The sequence below is a fragment of the Zalophus californianus genome, chromosome 14 (assembly GCF_009762305.2).
Source record: "Zalophus californianus isolate mZalCal1 chromosome 14, mZalCal1.pri.v2, whole genome shotgun sequence".
Classification (NCBI taxonomy): Eukaryota; Metazoa; Chordata; class Mammalia; order Carnivora; family Otariidae; genus Zalophus; species Zalophus californianus.
Genome location: NC_045608.1, coordinates 53,501,284 through 53,519,070, shown reverse-complemented (window position 1 = coordinate 53,519,070; position 17,787 = coordinate 53,501,284). Strand labels below are relative to the sequence as shown.

General features: G+C 35.8%; 1 protein-coding gene across 7 annotated transcripts in view; it reads left to right on the top strand.

Annotated features, from left to right (window-relative positions):
• The window catches only part of TRAPPC8 (trafficking protein particle complex 8), an 87,975-nt gene that overhangs the window by 19,607 nt on the left and 50,581 nt on the right, over nucleotides 1-17,787 (top strand). For 6 of the 7 annotated variants that reach the window (XR_003516958.1, XM_027576499.1, XM_027576495.1 and 3 more), the window contains exons 5-11: nucleotides 257-410; nucleotides 2,528-2,621; nucleotides 3,467-3,720; nucleotides 4,063-4,178; nucleotides 4,889-5,039; nucleotides 6,949-7,049; nucleotides 8,321-8,426. Coding sequence is in view for 6 of the 7 variants with exons in the window: in XM_027576499.1 (XP_027432300.1) it covers nucleotides 257-410; nucleotides 2,528-2,621; nucleotides 3,467-3,720; nucleotides 4,063-4,178; nucleotides 4,889-5,039; nucleotides 6,949-7,049; nucleotides 8,321-8,426 (976 nt within the window). In the remaining variant the exon portion in view is untranslated. The remainder of the gene's footprint in view (nucleotides 1-256; nucleotides 411-2,527; nucleotides 2,622-3,466; nucleotides 3,721-4,062; nucleotides 4,179-4,888; nucleotides 5,040-6,948; nucleotides 7,050-8,320; nucleotides 8,427-17,787) is intronic. The other variant, XM_027576500.1, reaches the window with a different exon arrangement.

The following is a 17,787-nucleotide window of genomic DNA, read 5'->3' as shown; positions in this document are numbered from 1 at the left end:
ATCATGACCTGAGGCAAAGGCAGTCACTTAACCAATGAGCCTCCCAGGCGCCCTTGGTAACTCTGTTTTAAGGTGATAACCAAGCTAGCTAAATTTCAGTTAGGACCATGATCTTTGTTTTAATTTTTTTACTATTTTATCTCTGATTTTCTGTTCTGCCTTTCTTGGGGATGATTTTTACATTATTTTACTATCTATTATTGCTTAAGGTATGCTCTCCATTTACTACAAACTTTTTTTCCATTTTTTATTTTAGAGCTGAATCAATTTATGAAGAAATGAAACAGAAATATGGAACTCAGGGTTGCTATTTACTTAAAATTAATTCTCGAACATCTAATCGAGCATCAGATGAACAGATACCAGATCCTTGGAGTCAGTATCTCCAGAAAAATAGTATTCAAAACCAGGTATATGTAAAAAACAACAATGAAGCAAACCACAAAAGCTGTATTTCAGTTTTATGACATAATGATATCACTGTAGAATTTTTTTTTATGTCTTCATCTAACTAGTAGAATTGTTAATATTTATTTTGTGGAATCTGGCTAGTTCTGATCCATCAGCATGTGAGCTCTTAATTCAGTGGTTTAACACTGTTTTAACTAATACATAATCCCTTATGCATACTCCTTTCAGGTATATAACATCAGTGTTACTTGATCTTTTCTTAAAAGATGAAAAGTGAATTACCTAAGAATTGAATTAGATTGGCTAGACATGCAGAGAATAGAATTTTTTACTTGTACATTTTAATTCCTTATGAATGCTTACAGTCAATTCTTTATTATCCACATGCTCTGGGGTTGCCTTCCTTCATTTTCAACATGCTGTTCTTATGGCCACCTTTTGGAGCTCATACTTTTTAGGTGGGTGGGCTTTTTTCCCTAACTTTCTTTTGATTTCCTTTCCTTCTGAATTTTCAGGAAGTGTTGTTTCTTCCTAATTTGCTCCTTTCTTAATCTAGAATTCTAGAGTAATGTTAATTGTTGTCTATGGGTTGAAGTGGGTAGGTATAAGTTTTCATGGTCTGTCAAACTTTTTAGATAGAATTGTATGCCACTTGGTAGTAGTCAGGTGACCATTTCCCATGCTTAGTTCAGATAATCAAGAGTTGACTGTTTTCTGTATAGAAGGGGGATTTCATAAGTAAATGGAAAATGTATTTGTATTTTGTACATTTAAACTACATGTGTACTTTGTGATATTTTAAAAAATATCAATTATAGTTTATGTAATTTTGGATGTCCCAATATAAATATTGTTTAATAGTCTGTTTACCTTATTTTTCTATGTTACATATGGAATTTTTGATCCAGATATAGTGCTATACTGATATTTACTTTAAGATAATGCTGGGGAAAAGTGGGGAAAAAAAGAACCAGTTGAATATGAAGGAGTTTTATTTTAAAATACGGTCTTTCCGGGCCACACTCAGAATAGGAACAATACTGAAAAAAGGAATTTAGAGTCCAGTCATCCTAAGGAAGGGAAGCATAGGTCAGATTGTCCAGTTTGAGAACTTGTAACAGAAGACAGAGGTATCAGAAATTCTATAGCTAGAAACCTAGGATTGGAGGATAGTTTTAAAGCTTATCAAATCTAACCTAATACTTTTAATTTCCTTTACCTATGAATAACCTCATCTAGTACTCACTCTCTTAAGTGACCTGTTCCATGTCTGAACAGCTGGAGGATCAACCAAAAATCATCTCCCTTTGCTTGTACTCATTGGTCCTTTGGGACCAGTTTTTCATTTAGTCAACTTTCAAAATATAGTTCCCATGTCTCCTTTTATATTTTTTCCAGGCTAACTATACCTGGTTTTTTCAGCTCTTTCTTGAATGGTGGTTTCAGACTGTTTCTTGTCTTAATCACTTTTATCCTGTTAAGTTCCAGCTTATATATTTCTCTGAAAGCAAGACACTCAGAATAGTACCTCAGATTTACTACTCTCAGAGTAGTCTGGGTATTTTTTATTTATTTATTTATTTATTTATCGTTGGCTGGGTATTTTTATTTTAAGTTTTTTCGTTGACTGAGAAACTAGTGCCTTTGTACAAATAAACGTCGCATTGGATACTTTTCTAACACACTCTGATGTATTCAGAATTACTCCAGCCTATTAACACTGTATCCATGACCCAGGAGATTCCATAACATCCCTTTTATTTTCCCCTTCCTGACTAGCATCTCTCTTCGCATTTATTTCTTACTTCAGACGGTTCTATGGGTATTCATTTGGGCATGTACTTACCATATGTAAGCAGGAAAACTGAGATAGAGATCATTTGAAGTCAGAAGAATTAGGGTAGTAGATTGAATGTGAAAGGGAAGTTAGGAATATAGGAGGTGTGGATTGGAATGATAAGATGGAAGAAGTTCAGAATTTGAAGGACTGGAAAGAGTGTTTTGCTAAAACAAGTAGATGAGGCTTACAGTTAGCAGAAGTTGTTGATGGATTTGGTGGTATCTTAAACTAATGATTAACTATAACTGCTAATGCTTTTTTATTTTATTTTGATAGGAATCATATGAAGATGGCCCTTGTACTATAACTTCAAATAAGAATTCTGATAGTAACTTGCTTTCATTGGATGGATTAGATAACGAAGTCAAAGGTCTTGATATACTTTCTCTAAGTTTCTCTTTTGATTGGAAATATGCACTGTTCTCACAACATGCTAATCCTTACAGATAAAAGATGAGGGAAATTTTCATAGTAAAAAAATGGGTAGATTAGCTTTTCCTTTGAAGAATTTTTTGGATCATTTGAGTTTGACTTTTTTTGACATTTAAAAATTTATGAGTAATATATTTCTTTTATTTTTTTGTTTTCTTTTTTAAAGATTTTATTTATTTATTTGACAGAGACATAGCGAGAGAGGGAACACAAGCAGGGGGAGTGGGAGAGGGAGAAGCAGGCTTCCTGCAGAGCAGGGAGCCTGATGCAGGGCTCGATCCCAGGACCCTGGGATCATGACCTGAGCCGAAGGCAGATGCTTAACAACTGAGCCACCCAGGCGCCCCTCATATTTCTTTTAAGTTATTTGTAGAAAGCAAGGGGGAAGATACTGTGTGCAGCATTAATTATTCCCAAAGTTGACATGATTTTGAGAGCTTTATTTCTGTATTTTAAATTACAGTTTTGATGGTGACAGCTCTAAAATTTCTTTTGTTAAAAATTTTTATTAGCTGTGTTATTTAGAATGACTCTATTATTTTAACACTGTATTTTTCTTTTATTTACATGAATCTTTAAATTTCTATTATGTGTAACAAGTATTAACCCAAGTTCTATAATTTTAGGAGGGAAAATGTTAATCTTATTATATCTTAGACTTATAAGATATACAGAAAGATAAAGGGTTCCAACATTGTTCTTTTTTTTCTTTAGCAGTATGGTAGTAATATCACAATTTTCTCTTGCATTCTGAGAGTAAAAGAAAGATCTGTTTTTCAGTAGATGGCTTACCAAATAACTTTAGAGCTCACCCACTTCAGTTGGACTCATCCAGTGACCCTTCTAACAGCATTGATGGCCCAGATCATGTAAAATCTGCTTCATTACATGAAACAAAGAAAGCAAATACTGGAATTATTCATGGTGCATGTTTAACTCTTACTGATCATGATAGAATTCGACAATTTATACAAGAGTTCACGTTTCGGGGCCTTTTGCCCCATATAGAGAAAACAATTCGGCAATTAAATGATCAGGTAAGCTTTAATTGTTCGGATTAGTATTTTTAAAATTTCAGCGAAGAGTAAACTTGGGAATATAGTAGTGTAAGTTATTTAAAGTATTTGACTTTTTTTTTTTAAGATAGATCAATATTAGGATTTTTTGGTGTCACTGTTAGTGATGAAATTTTGTTAAATCCTGGAAGGTACTTACTCATTTACACTAAGGATTTTGCTAGTATATTGAACAATTTTCTTTAAATCGATGTTGTTAAAATGAATATTTGCTCACTTTTAAAGCTTTTAGTTATTTAGAATTCTTTTGTATGTAAAAGTAAATTATTAAATTCTCATATTTGTAACAATCTTTTTTGGTAGCTAATATCAAGAAAAGGTTTAAGTCGATCTCTATTTTCTGCAACTAAAAAATGGTTTAGTGGCAGTAAAGTTCCAGAAAAAAGCATTAACGAGCTGAAAAATACATCTGGATTGCTGTGAGTAAAATATTACTGTTTTTGTTTTTCCTGTGTTTAACTCTGCCTGGTGTTTGACTCTGTGATGTCCGGCAAAAAATGATTATCTTTTTAGATTTTTAGTTTCATATTGGTTGAAACTGAAGTAGATAAGAACAGTGACTATAAGTTAATTATAGTAAAAAGTTTTTTTAAACCATTAGGTAATTAGATATCTAAAAATAAATAAGAACTGGGAAAGTCCCTTACTTTGGGTTTCTTTCCCTATTTGTAAAAAGATGAAGTTAGATTAAGTATCCATTAATAACTCATCTAAAGTAAAATATGGTCTAGTGATTCTGAGTCATGGCATACATTTAGACAGTTTTCATTAATATAAAATCTTGTTTTAAGGGAAAATAAAATTCATTTTGGGTTTTTATGTTTTTCTTGGTTATATATAAAGTTAGTCACCTAGAATTAACCATTTGCTTCATAACTTGACTATAGAGAAAATGCTTGCCTGCTGTTGAGAAGTTCTCAGTATAGGGCTATAAATTATATAAATATAATTGTTTCCAAATATCTCTGAGAAATGACAGTCTCTTGTTGGAGATAGAATTCTTGTAAGACCAGATTCGTTTTCCTAATGTTTTAGACAGTTGAACAGCTTGTTAAGACATTTTATAATATTTAATGGTTTAGAGATCATAAATTACAAATTACTTTTTAAATTTATTTTATATTTACAGGTATCCACCAGAAGCACCAGAGCTTCAAATCCGAAAAATGGCTGACTTATGCTTTTTGGTGCAGCATTATGATTTGGCTTATAGCTGCTATCATACTGCAAAGAAAGATTTTCTTAATGATCAAGCAATGCTTTATGCAGCTGGTGCCTTGGTTGGTATAATTTCTTCTGTTATCATAAATGATTTAGAAATTTATGTTTATGAAACGGCAAGCAAAATACCTAGGGATGAAGTTGTACTCAAAGAGGATATAATGCTTTATAGGTTTTGAATTAGTTTATGCTGAGTTGATGGATTTTCATCAAACTAGTATATTTAAGTATGTCATATATGAGAGTTGATGTCTTAGCTTTGGCTAGTACATTCTAATTTTTGTGTATGGAAAATTTAATTTGAATTTCAGTTATTATATTGAGTGAAACTTTATTTTAGCAGAAACTTTTAGACCTATTGAAAAATCTTTTAAAATTGCTTAAATTTTTTTTTTTTTAACGTATGATTATATATATCAGTTAAGAACATGTACTTTGGTGTGAGACAGACTGTCATCTGAGGCAAATATTGAACATCTCTAAGCCTCAATTTTTTGCCTGTTAAAATGTGAATCCTAATGGCATAAGGTTAGATAAGGTATAAGGCCTGTGCTGTGTCTAGCATACTCCTTTGTATGTAAAGAGCTGTAAGCATCAACTATGTTAGTTTTTATAATTGATATGTAAACCTTGGTGTGGCAGTATTTTTTTTTTTTTTTTTTTTAGAGAGAGCGAAAATGGGGGGGAGGGGTACAGGGAAGAGGGGGAAAGAGAATCTTAAGCAGGTTCCATGCCCAGCAGGGAGCCTGATGTGGGGCACCATCTCATCCTGAGATCATGACCTGAGCTGGTATCAAGAGTTGGATGCTTAACCGACTGCTTAACTATGCTCCAAGAAAGAATTTTACTTGTTTGCCTTTTTTTTTTTTAAAGATTTTATTTATTTATTTGAGAGAGAGAGAATGAGAGATAGAGAGCACGAGAGGGAAGAGGGTCAGAGGGAGAAGCAGACTCCCCGCTGAGCAGGGAGCCCGATGAGGGACTCAATCCCAGGACTCCAGGATCATGACCTGAGCCGAAGGCAGTCGCTCAACCAACTGAGCCACCCAGGCGCCTTATAACATTTTTTAAAAAAGTTGTCATACATAAATGCATAATCTGCTTTCTGTGTGTAGAAAAGAGTAAAATTAACACTGTTCCTTTCTACATAATCACTTTAAAAATATATAAGCTTGTAAACAAAAGTGTGAAGAACAAAAATGTATAAGAATAAATATTTCATTGGAAATGATCATGTAGACACTCGTTTAAAAATTGCCACTTATTTTGCATTTGTTTTAATATTATGTATGTATAAAACTAAAATAGGTAACTAATGTAAAGCTAAAATAGCAAAATTATATTTTTATTTCTATAATATTTTTAATGAAAAACGTCTGCTAACTTTTGAAAACCTTGTTCAGGAACTGAAATCTTTATGAGTTGAAGTGCTTAAAAACTTATATGATTTGTCCTTGGCCAGACATTCTCTAACCTCATCTAAAATAATGACTATATGAATATGAAATCATAAATACTTAATGTTATTTCATAAATACAACATAGGTATGAATTTATAACATGTACATTATGTAACTGCTAATTGAATATTTGTATATGGGTAGAATTTTATAAAGGTACGGCAAAAGATTTCTATGGTTTTATGGTATGTAAGCTTTTTCATTTTTATCTACAATCTGATAAATACCATATTTAAATCATTTAGGTAGAGGTATTAGTAGCAATTATATGAGAGAAAATAGTTTCACCCTGTAAAATAAAGTCATATCTCCTATAGCATATGAATACCTGAAAATTCTTGTAGTCTATAAAAACTTATTTTTTAAGTCTGCATTAATCCATGAAATTTATACATTTGCATACATAAAAAGCTCCAGTAAACTTCAGTCCAATTTGTAGGCTTCCAAATGCTTAATAATAAGAATATTTCTCCTTTTGAAGTAGTATAAATAATGTCTTTTACTTTAGGAAATGGCAGCAGTGTCCGCTTTTCTTCAGCCAGGAGCACCTAGGCCATACCCTGCGCATTACATGGATACAGCAATCCAGACATATAGGGATATCTGCAAGTAGGTGACTAGAATGTTTATGTTCTATCCATTTAGAGGTAAATTTAACACTTATATTGTTATTAGGTATAAATGGTTCTTTGTTTTTCATGCTTTAAATTTAAACAAGCTCCCGAATCAAGTTAATATACTCAGAGACAAGATGAGGTGATTTTTTAAAACTAGTGTTTTATTACGTCCTTTCTCTTCCTATTTTGTTTGGATTTGTGGTTAGGAATTTGTTATATGTAATGTTGACGTTATATGTTACAGTGAGGGTGATTTTATTGTGGGGACATTTCTAACCTAAACTACTCTTAAGCCAGGGGTTAGCCATTTTGAACTTTTCTTGTTAAATAGGCAGAACACAAAGAGTTAAATAATAGTCCAGGGAAGAAAATGAGAAGTGTTTTGTACACATAATGAGCTCTGTCAGAACTCCATAGGAGTTAGAACTTGCCACCTGTGAGGAGACTGAACTGATCCAGAAAGTGGTCAGAGAGGTTTCATAGGATTTTTGAGGAATGGATCTGAAAGAAAGGTGGTTCGGATTTGACAGCCATGAAGACATTTCAGGAATTGTGATTGGCAGAAATATTGTTTTGGATGCATCATCACTGGTGAAAGGGAATAGGGTCCTGGCTAGGTTAGAGGATGTATATGAAAAGGTGTTTGAAAGGTATTGGTGTGGGGAGCCTTCATTCTCATTTATCATTGTTGTTAAGCTGTAGTTAAAATTTATGTAGTAGCAAATGGAGAGTTCTTGAATATTCTGTAAGAGGCTTGATGTAATAAAAGTTATTTTTCAGAAAGATTGATCTGACTGTTCTATGTAGAATGGATGGGTTGGAAGACAGATAGAGAGGTAATTCTGTCTCTTACAATATTGTTTAAGGAGTAGTGATAGTAGTAATAGCAGTGCGTTTACAACACAGCACTAATAATCATTAACATTTTTTTGTGTGCCCGGAATTTGCCACTATGCCAAAATAATTTACACACTCATTGAATCTTCATAACAATGAAATCTATGAAATGGCTAGTACGATTACTATCTTCATTTACAGATGAGGAGAGTGAAACTTGAAGAGTTTCACTTGCTTTAGGGCCGCAGCTAATAAGTGGTGGAGCCAGTTTTGGATCCCACCTCTTAAACTTTACAATCTATTCTAGAATGTATTTAGAGATTCTGGCAGCAGATACAGCCCTCTGTGAGAACACATAGTTACTGTGATGTAATAAGGTATTACTGTAGTGCTAATTATATTTTTCTTGTCTTTTTTTTTCTTTAGGAATATGGTATTGGCTGAGAGATGTGTATTGCTTAGTGCTGAAATCTTAAAAAGCCAAAGCAAATATTCAGAGGCTGCAGCTCTCCTAATACGGTTGACTAGTGAGGTACTAAAAATGTGTAGTATTTACTTCAGTAATGTTTCATAAATTTTAAAAAATGTTTCTTTTTTTTGAGAGAGTGTGCAAAACATGAGAGTAGAGGGAAATTTCTTTTTGGGACTTTACAGTATGGTTACTTATTTGTTGAATTAATTTTATTTCTATATTTTAAGTCTACATTATTATTAAGTACCAACATGTACATCTTTTATGAATTAGATTTTGACTTATGCATAGCAATATTGATTTATTTAGGTTCTTTTTTTGTTTTTTAATTTTTTACTTTGAGTATAGTTGACATACCATGTTACATTAGTTTCAAATGTACAACATAGTGATTCAACTTCTTTATACTTTAGGTTCTGCTCACCACAGGTATAGTTACTATCTGTCACATACAACAGTATTACAGTATCATTGAGTATATTCCTTATGCTGCCTTTTATTCCTGTGACTTATTCATTCCATAACTGGAAGCCTGTATCTCCCACTCCCCTTCATTTGTTTTGCCCATTTCCTTATTCCCTTCCCTCTGGCAACCTTCAGTTTGTTCTCTGTATTTATAGGTCTGATTCTGCTTTTTTTTAATTCATTTGTTTTGTTTTTAAGTTTCCACATATGAATGAAGTCATATGGTCTTTGTCTTTCTCAGTCTGACTTGTTTCACTTAGTATAATACCCTCTAGGACCTTCTATATGTTGTTGCAAATGGCAAGAGTTCATTCTTTTTTATGGCTGTGAAAGTTCTATTGTATATATATAAACCACATCTTCCTTATCCATTTGTCTATCAGTGGACACTTGGGTTGCTTCCGTATTTTGGCTATTGTAAATAAATGCTGCAATAAACATAAGGGTCCATATAGTTCTTTGAATCAGTGGTTTCATTTTCTTTGGGTAAAAACCCACTAGTGGAGTTATTGGATCATATGATATTTCTATTTTTAGTTTTTTAGAGGAACTTCCATACTGTTTTCCACAGTGGCCATAACAATTTGTATTCCCAGCAGGGCATGAGGGTTCCTTTCTCTCCACATCCTTGCCAATATTTGTTATTTCTTTTCTTTTTTATTTTAGCCATTCTGACAGGTATAAGGTGATATCTCATTGTGGTTTTGATTTGCATTTCCCTGATGATGAGTAATGTTGAGCGTCTTTTCATGAGTTTGTTGGCCATCTGTATGTCTTCTTTGGAGAAATGTCTATTTAGGTCCTCTGCCCACTTTTTAATGGGATTGTTTATGTTTTGGTGTTGAGTCGTTAAGTTCTTTATATATTTTGGATATTAATCCCTTATTGGGTATATCATTTGCAAATATCTTCTCCCAGTCAGTAGGTTGCCTTTTTTTTTTTTTAAAGTTATTTCTATTTATTTATTTATTTATTTATTTATTTATTTGAGAGAGAGAGAGAGAGAGAGGGAATGAGAGATGGAGAGCTCGAGAGGGAAGCGGGTCAGAGGGAGAAGCAGACTCCCCGCTGAGCAGGGAGCCCGATGTGGGACTCGATCCCGGGACTCCAGGATCATGACCTGAGCCGAAGGCAGTCGCTTAACCAACTGAGCCACCCAGGCGCCCCTGCCTTTTTTGTTTTGATGGTTTCTTTTCACTATGCAAAAGCTTTTTATTTTGATGTAGTCCCAATAGTTTATTTTTGCTTTTGTTTCCCTTGTCTTAGGAGACATATCTAGAAAAATGCTGTTATGGTCAGTGTCAGAGAAATTACTGCATTATCTTCTAGGATTTTTATGACATCAGGTCTCACATTTAGGTCTTCAATCTATCTTGAGCTTATTTTTGTGTATGGTGTAAGAAAGTGATCCAGTTTCATTCTTTTCCATGTAGTTGTCCAGTTTTCCCAGCACCATTTATTGAAGAGACTTTCCCCTGTTGTATATTCTTGCCTCCTTTGTCATAGATGGATTGATCATATAAGGATGAATTTATTTTTGGACTGTCTACTCTGTTCCGTTGGTCAAAGTGACTCATTTTTGTGCCAGTACCATGCTGTTTTGATTTTTATAGCTTTGTAGTGTGTCTTATAATCTGGAACTGTGATATCTCTAGCTTTGTTCTTTTTTCTCAAGATTGCTTTGGGGTCTTTTGTGGTTCCGTACAAATTTTAGTATTATTTGTCCTATTTCTGTGAAAAATGCAGTTGGTATTTTGGTGGGGATTGTATTGAATCTGTAGATTGCTTTGGAAGTATGGTAATTTTAATAATAGTAATTCTTCCAGTACATGATCATGGAATATCTTTCCATTTATTTGTGTTATCTTCAATTTCTTTTTTTTTATCTTTTTTAAATTATTATGTTAATCACTATACATTATATCATTTGTTTTTGATGTAGTGTTCCATGATTCATTGTTTGCATATAACACCCAGTGCTCCATGCAGAACGTGTCCTCTTTAATACCCATCACCAGGCTAACCCATCCCCCTACCCCCTCCCCTCTAGAACCCTCAGCTTGTTTCTCAGAGTCCATAGTCTCTCATGGTTGGTCTCCCCCTCCGATTTCCCCCTCTTCATTCTTCCCCTCCTGCTATCTTCTTCTTCTTCTTCTTCTTTTTTAAACATATAATGTATTATTTGTTTCAGACGTACAGGTCTGTGATTCAACAGTCTTACACAATTCACAGTGCTCACCATAGCACCCAATGTCTATCACCCAGCCACCCCACCCTCCCACCCCGCAACACTCCAGCAACCCTCAGTTTGTTTCCTGAGATTAAGAATTCCTCTTATCAATGAGGTCATATGATGCATGTCTTTCTCTGATTAACTTACTTCACTCAGCATAATACCCTCCAGTTCCAGCCACATCATTGCAAATGGCAAGATTTCATTCCTTTTGATGGCTGCATAATATTCCATTGTGTGTGTGTGTGTGTGTGTGTGTGTGTGTGTGTGTGTGTGTGTGTGTGTCTATATATATATATGTGTGTATATATATATATATCTATATACCACATCTTCTTTATCCATTCATCTGTCGATGGACATCTTGGCTCTTTCCACAGTGTGGCTTTTGTGGACATTGCTGCTGTAAACATCGGGGTGCACGTACCCCTTTGGATCCCTACATTTGTATTCCTGGGGTAAATACTCAGTAGTGCAATTGCTGGATCATATGGTAGCTCTATTTTCAACTTTTTGAGGAACCTCCATACTGTTTTCCCGAGTGGCTGCACCAGCTTGCATTCCCACCAACAGTGTGGGAGGGTTCCCCTTTCTCCACATCCCCGCCAACATCTGTCGTTTCCTGACTTGTTAATTTTAGCCATCCTGACTGGTGTGAGGTGGTATCTCATGGAGGTTTTGATTTGGATTTCCCTGATGCCGAGTGATGCTGAGCACTTTTTCATGTGTGTGTGGACCATTTGGATGTCTTCTTTGGAAAAATGTCTGTTCATGTCTTCTGCCCATTTCTTGATTGGATTATTTGTTCTTTGGGTGTTGAGTTTGATAAGTTCTTTATAGATTTTGGATACTAGCCCTTTATCTGATATGTCATTTGCAAATATTTTCTCCCATTCTGTTGGTTTTCTTTTGTTTTTTGTTTTTTTTTTTTGTTTTCTTTTTTTTTTTAAGATTTTATTTTTTTATTATTTATTTGAGAGAGAGAGAATGAGAGATAGAGAGCACGAGAGGGAAGAGGGTCAGAGGGAGAAGCAGACTCCCCGCAGAGCAGGGAGCCTGATGTGGGACTCGATCCCGGGACTCCAGGATCATGACCTGAGCTGAAGGCAGTTGCTTAACCAACTGAGCCGCCCAGGCGCCCTTCTTTTGGTTTTGTTGACTTGTTTCTTTTGCTGTGCAAAAGCTTTTTATCTTGATGAAGTCCCAATAGTTCAGTTTTGCCCTTGTTTCCCTTGCCTTTGGCGATGTTTCTAGGAAGAAGTTGCTGCGGCTGAGGTCGAAGAGGTTGCTGCTTGTGTTCTCCTTTAGGATTTTGATGGACTCCTGTCTCACATTGAGGTCTTTCAACCATTTTGAGTCTATTTTTGTATGTGGTGTAAGGAAATGGTCCAGTTTCATTCTTCTGCATGTGGCCGTCCAATTTTCCTGACACCATTTGTTGAAGAGACAGTCTTTTCCATTGGACATTCTTTCCTGCTTTGTCAAAGATTAGTTGACCATAGAGTTGAGGGTCCATTTCTGGGCTCTCTATTCTGTTCCATTGATCTGTGTGTCTGTTTTTGTGCCAGTACCATACTGTCTTGATGATGACAGCTTTGTAATAGAGCTGGAAGTCCGGAATTGTGATGCCGCCAGCTTTGCTTTTCTTTTTCAACATTCCTCTGGCTATTCGGGGTCTTTTCTGGTTCCAAACAAATTTTAGGATTATTTGTTCCATTTCTTTGAAAAAAGTGGATGGTATTTTGATGGGGATTGCATTGAATGTGTAGATTGCTCTAGGTAGCATTGACATCTTCACAATATTTGTTTTTCCAATCCATGAGCATGGAACGTTTTTCCATTTCTTTGTGTCTTCCTCAATTTCTTTCATGAGTATTTTATACTTTTCTGAGTACAGATACTTTGCCTCTTTGGTTAGATTTATTCCTAGGTATCTTATGGTTTTGGGTGCAATTGTAAATGGGATCAACTCCTTAATTTCTCTTTCTTCTGTCTTGTTCTTGGTGTATAGAAATGCCACTGATTTCTGTGCATTGATTTTATATCCTGCTACTTTACTGAATTCCTGTATGAGTTCTAGCAGTTTTGGGGTGGAGTCTTTTGGGTTTTCCACATAAAATATCATATCATCTGCAAAGAGTGAGAGTTTGACTTCCTCTTTGCCGATTTGGATGCCTTTGATTTCTTTTTGTTGTCTGATTGCTGTGGCTAGGACTTCTAATACTATGTTGAATAGCAGTGGTAATAGTGGACATCCCTGCTGCATTCCTGACCTTAGGGGTAAAGCTCTCAGTTTTTCCCCATTGAGAATGATATTTGCTGTAGGTTTTTCATAGATGGCTTTTATGATATTGAGGTATGTACCTTCTATCCCTGTTCTTTGAAGAGTTTTGATCAAGAAAGGATGCTGTACTTTGTCAAATGCTTTTTCTGTGTCTATTGAGAGGATCATATGATTCTTGTTCTTTCTTTTGTTAATGTATCACATTGATTTGCTGTTGTTGAACCAGCTGTGCAGCCCAGGTATAAATCCCACTTGGTCGTGTTGAATAATCCTTTTAATGTACTGTTGGATCCTATTGGCTAGTATTTTGGTGAGAATTTTTGCATCCATGTTCATCAAGGATATTGGTCTGTAATTCTCCTTTTCTTTGTCTAGTTTTGGGATCAAGGTAATGGTGGTCTCATAAAATGAGTTTGGAAGTTTTCCTTCCATTTCTATTTTTTGGAACAGTTTCAGAAGAATAGGTTTAATTCTTCTTGAAATGTTTGGTGAAATTCCCCTGGGAAGCCATCTGTCCCTGGGCTTTTGTTTGTTGGGAGATTTTTGAGTACTGCTTCAATTTCCTTAGTGGTTATAGGTCTGTTCAGGTTTTCTATTTCTTCCTGGTTCAGTTTTGGTAGTTGATACATCTCTAGGAATGCATCCATTTCTTCCACATTATCTAATTTGCTGGCATAGAGTTGCTCATAATATGTTCTTATAATTGTTTGTATTTCTTTGGTGTTGGTTGTGATCTCCTCTTTCATTCATGATTTTGTTGATTTGGGTCCTTTCTCTTTTCTTTTTGATAAGTCTGGCCAGGGGTTTATGAATCTTGTTAATTCTTTCAAAGAACCAGCTCCCAGTTTCGTTGATCTGTTCTACTCTTCTTTTGGTTTCTATTTCATTGATTCCTGCTCTGATCTTTATTATTTCTCTTCTCTTGGTGGGTTTAGACTTTATTTGCCGTTTTTTCTCTAGCTCCTTTAGGTGTAGGGTTAGATTGTGTATTTGAGACCTTTCTTGTTTCTTGAGAAAGGCTTGTATTGCTATATACTTTCCTCTTAGGACTGCCTTTGCTGCATCCCAAAGATTTTGAACAGTTGTGTTTTCATTTTCATTGGTTTCCATGAATTTTTTATTTTTTTAAATTTATTTAAATTTATTTTTTTTAAGATTTTATTTATTTATTTGAGAGAGAGAGAATGAGATAGAGCACGAGAGGGAAGAGGGTCAGAGGGAGAAGCAGACCCCCCCACTGAGCAGGGAGCCCGATGTGGGACTTGATCCTGGGACTCCAGGATCATGACCTGAGCAGACGGCAGTCGCCCAACCAAGCCACCCAGGCACCCTCCATGAATTTTTTAATTTTTCTTTTATTTCCTGGTTGACCCATTCATTCTTTAGTAGAATGCTCTTTAGCCTCCATGTATTTGAGTTCTTTCCGACTTTCCTTTTGTGATTGAGTTCTAGTTTCAAAGCATTGTGGTCTAAAAATATGCAGGGAATAATCCCAGTCTTTTGGTACCGGTTGAGACCTGATTTGTGACCTAGGATGTGATCTATTCTGGAGAATGTTCCAGGGGCACTAGAGAAGAATGTGTATTCCGTTGCTTTGGGATGGAGTGTTCTGAATATGTCTGTGAAGTCCATTTGGTCCATTGTGTCATTTAAAGTCTTTATTTCCTTGTTGATCTTTTGCTTAGATGATCTGTCCATTTCAGTGAGGGGGGTGTTAAAGTCCCCCACTATTATTGTAAGTTGTCGATGTGTTTTTTTGCTTTTGTTATTAATTGCCTTATATAATTGGCTGCTCCCATGTTAGGGGCATATTTACAGTTGTTAGATCTTCTTGTTGGATAGACCGTTTAAGTAGGATATAGTGTCCTTCCTCATCTCTTATTACAGTCTTTGGTTTAAAATCTAATTTGTCTGATATAAGGATTGCCACCCCAGCTTTCTTTTGGTGTCCATTAGCATGGTAAATGGTTTTCCACCCCCTCACTTTCAATGTGGGGGTGTCTTTGGGTCTAAATTGAGTCTCTTGCAGACAGCATATCGATGGGTCTTGTTTTTTTATCCAATCTGATAGCCTGTGTCTTTTGATTGGGGCATTTAGCCCATTTACATTCAGGGTAACTATTAAAGATATGAATTTAGTGCCATTGTATTGCCTGTAAGGTAACTGTTAGTGTATATTATCTCTGTTCCTTTCTGGTCTATGTTGCTTTTAGGCTCTCTTTGCTCAGAGGACCCCTTTCAAGATTTCTTGTAGGGCTGGTTTCGTGTTTGCAAATTCCTTTAGTTTTTGTTTGTCCTGGAAGCTTTTTATCTCTCCTTCTATTTTCAATGACAGCCTAGCTGGATATAGTATTCTTGGCTGCATATTTTTCTCATTTAGTGCTCTGAAGCTATCATGCCTGTCCTTTCTGGCCTGCCAGGTCTCTGTGGATAGGTCTGTTGCCAGTCTAATGTTTCTACCATTGTAGGTTACATATCTCTTCTCCCGAGCTGCTTTCAGGATTTTCTCTTTGTCTCTGAGACTCGTAAGTTTTACTATTTGATGTTGGGGTGTTGACTTTTTTTATTGATTTTGAGAGGGGTTCTCTGTGCCTCCTGGATTTTGATGCCTGTTTCCTTCCCCCAATTAGGGAAGTTCTCTGTTATAATTTGCTCCAATATACCTTCTGCCCCCCTCTGTCTTTCTTCTTCTGGGATTCCAATTATTCTAATGTTGTTTCATATTATGGTATTGCTCATCTCTAGAATTCTGCCCTCGTGATCCAGTAGTTGTTTATCTCTCTTTTTCTCAGCTTCTGTATTTTCCATCATTTGGTCTTCTATATCACTGCTTCTCTCTTCTGACTCATTTATCCTAGCAGTTAGTGCCCCCATTTTTTATTGCACCTCATTAATAGTCTTTTTGATTTGACTTGGATAGATTTTAGTTCTTTAATTTTCCAGAAAGGTTTCTTTAATAACTTCCATGTTTTTTTCAAGCCCAGCTGGTATCTTTAAAATCATGATTCTGAACTCTAGGTCCGACATTGTACTAATGTCCGTATTGAGCAGTTCCCTCGCAAGTTCTTGTTCTTTTTGTTGAAGTGATTTTTTTCTGTCTTGTCATTTTGTCCAGAGGAGAATAGATGAATGAGAGAACAAAATGCTAACAGGGTAACAATGTCCCCAGAAAATATACTCTAAACAAATCAGAAAAGACCTGAATTTGGGGGAAAAGAAAGGGAAAGTAAGAAAAAAGAAAAAGATAAAAACAAACAAAAACAGAACAAAACAAAAAAAAACAGAATATAAGCAAATATGATCAGGCTGGTTCATAGATCAGTGCCACACACTAGATTTTGGGTGTATTTTGGTCTGTTAGAAGAAAGTGCCTCCCTTAATTTTAAAGAAAGAAAAACTTATATATGTACAAAAATAAGGGTTGATACGATGAAAGGATGGAATATGACTGTAAAGATGAAAATTATAAAAAATTTTCTAAAAGGAATTGATAAGTTGTTTGAAAAAAGAAGAAGATTTAAGAAAAAAAAGGGAGAGAATATGATCAGGCAGGAAACTAGAACAAAGCCATACACTAGAGATTTAGGGTATATTTTGATCTGTTAGAAGAAACTGTATCTCAAAATTTTAAAGAGAGAACAACTTACATATATATGCCAAAAATAAGGGTAACTACTATGAAGGGATAGAGTATGACTCTAAAAATGAAAAATAAAAATGTTTTTTAAAAAAGGGATTGATAAGATGTTGGTTGAAAAATGGAAAAAGCATTAAAAAAAAAGTTAAAAAAATTAACTTTGAAAGACTAAAGAATCATGGTAAAAAAGCCATGAATTCTATGTGCAGTATTCCCCTAGCGCTGGAGTTCTGCCGTTCTCATTGATAAGTAAACTTGGTCTTGGGTGGCAGTTCTTGCTAATCTTCTGGGGGAGGGGCCTGTTGCCGTGGTTCCCAGATGTCTTTGCCGGAAGTGGAATTGTCCCGTCCTTGCTGGTTCGGGCTAAATAATCTGCTCAGGTTTGCTCTTGGGAACTTTTGTTCCCTGCCAGCTTTCCGAACAGCTTTGGAGGATGAAAGTGACTGACGATGGCGGCCTCCCAATCTCTGCCCGGGAGAAACCGAGAACTCGGGGCCCCGCTCCTCAGTGCGCTCCCAGAGAAAAGCAGTCATTCACTCCCATCTCCCCGGTCTCTGGCCGCACTCCGTGCTCACGCGGCCTGTGACCGAGCGTTTCTATCTCTGGCACCTGACTCGGTGTGGAGTCTCCAAACCCAGCAGATCCCTGCCGTTTGCTCCCCCGCTGCTCCTCCTGGGGGAGGAAGGGGAGTCACCCCGGATCTGCCGCTTGTTGGGTTCCTGCTGGAGGAGCAGTGGCCCGACTGTGCCCCGAATCAGTTTATGGGAACCCCGAGCTGAGAGCCCACACTTCTGCTCCGTCT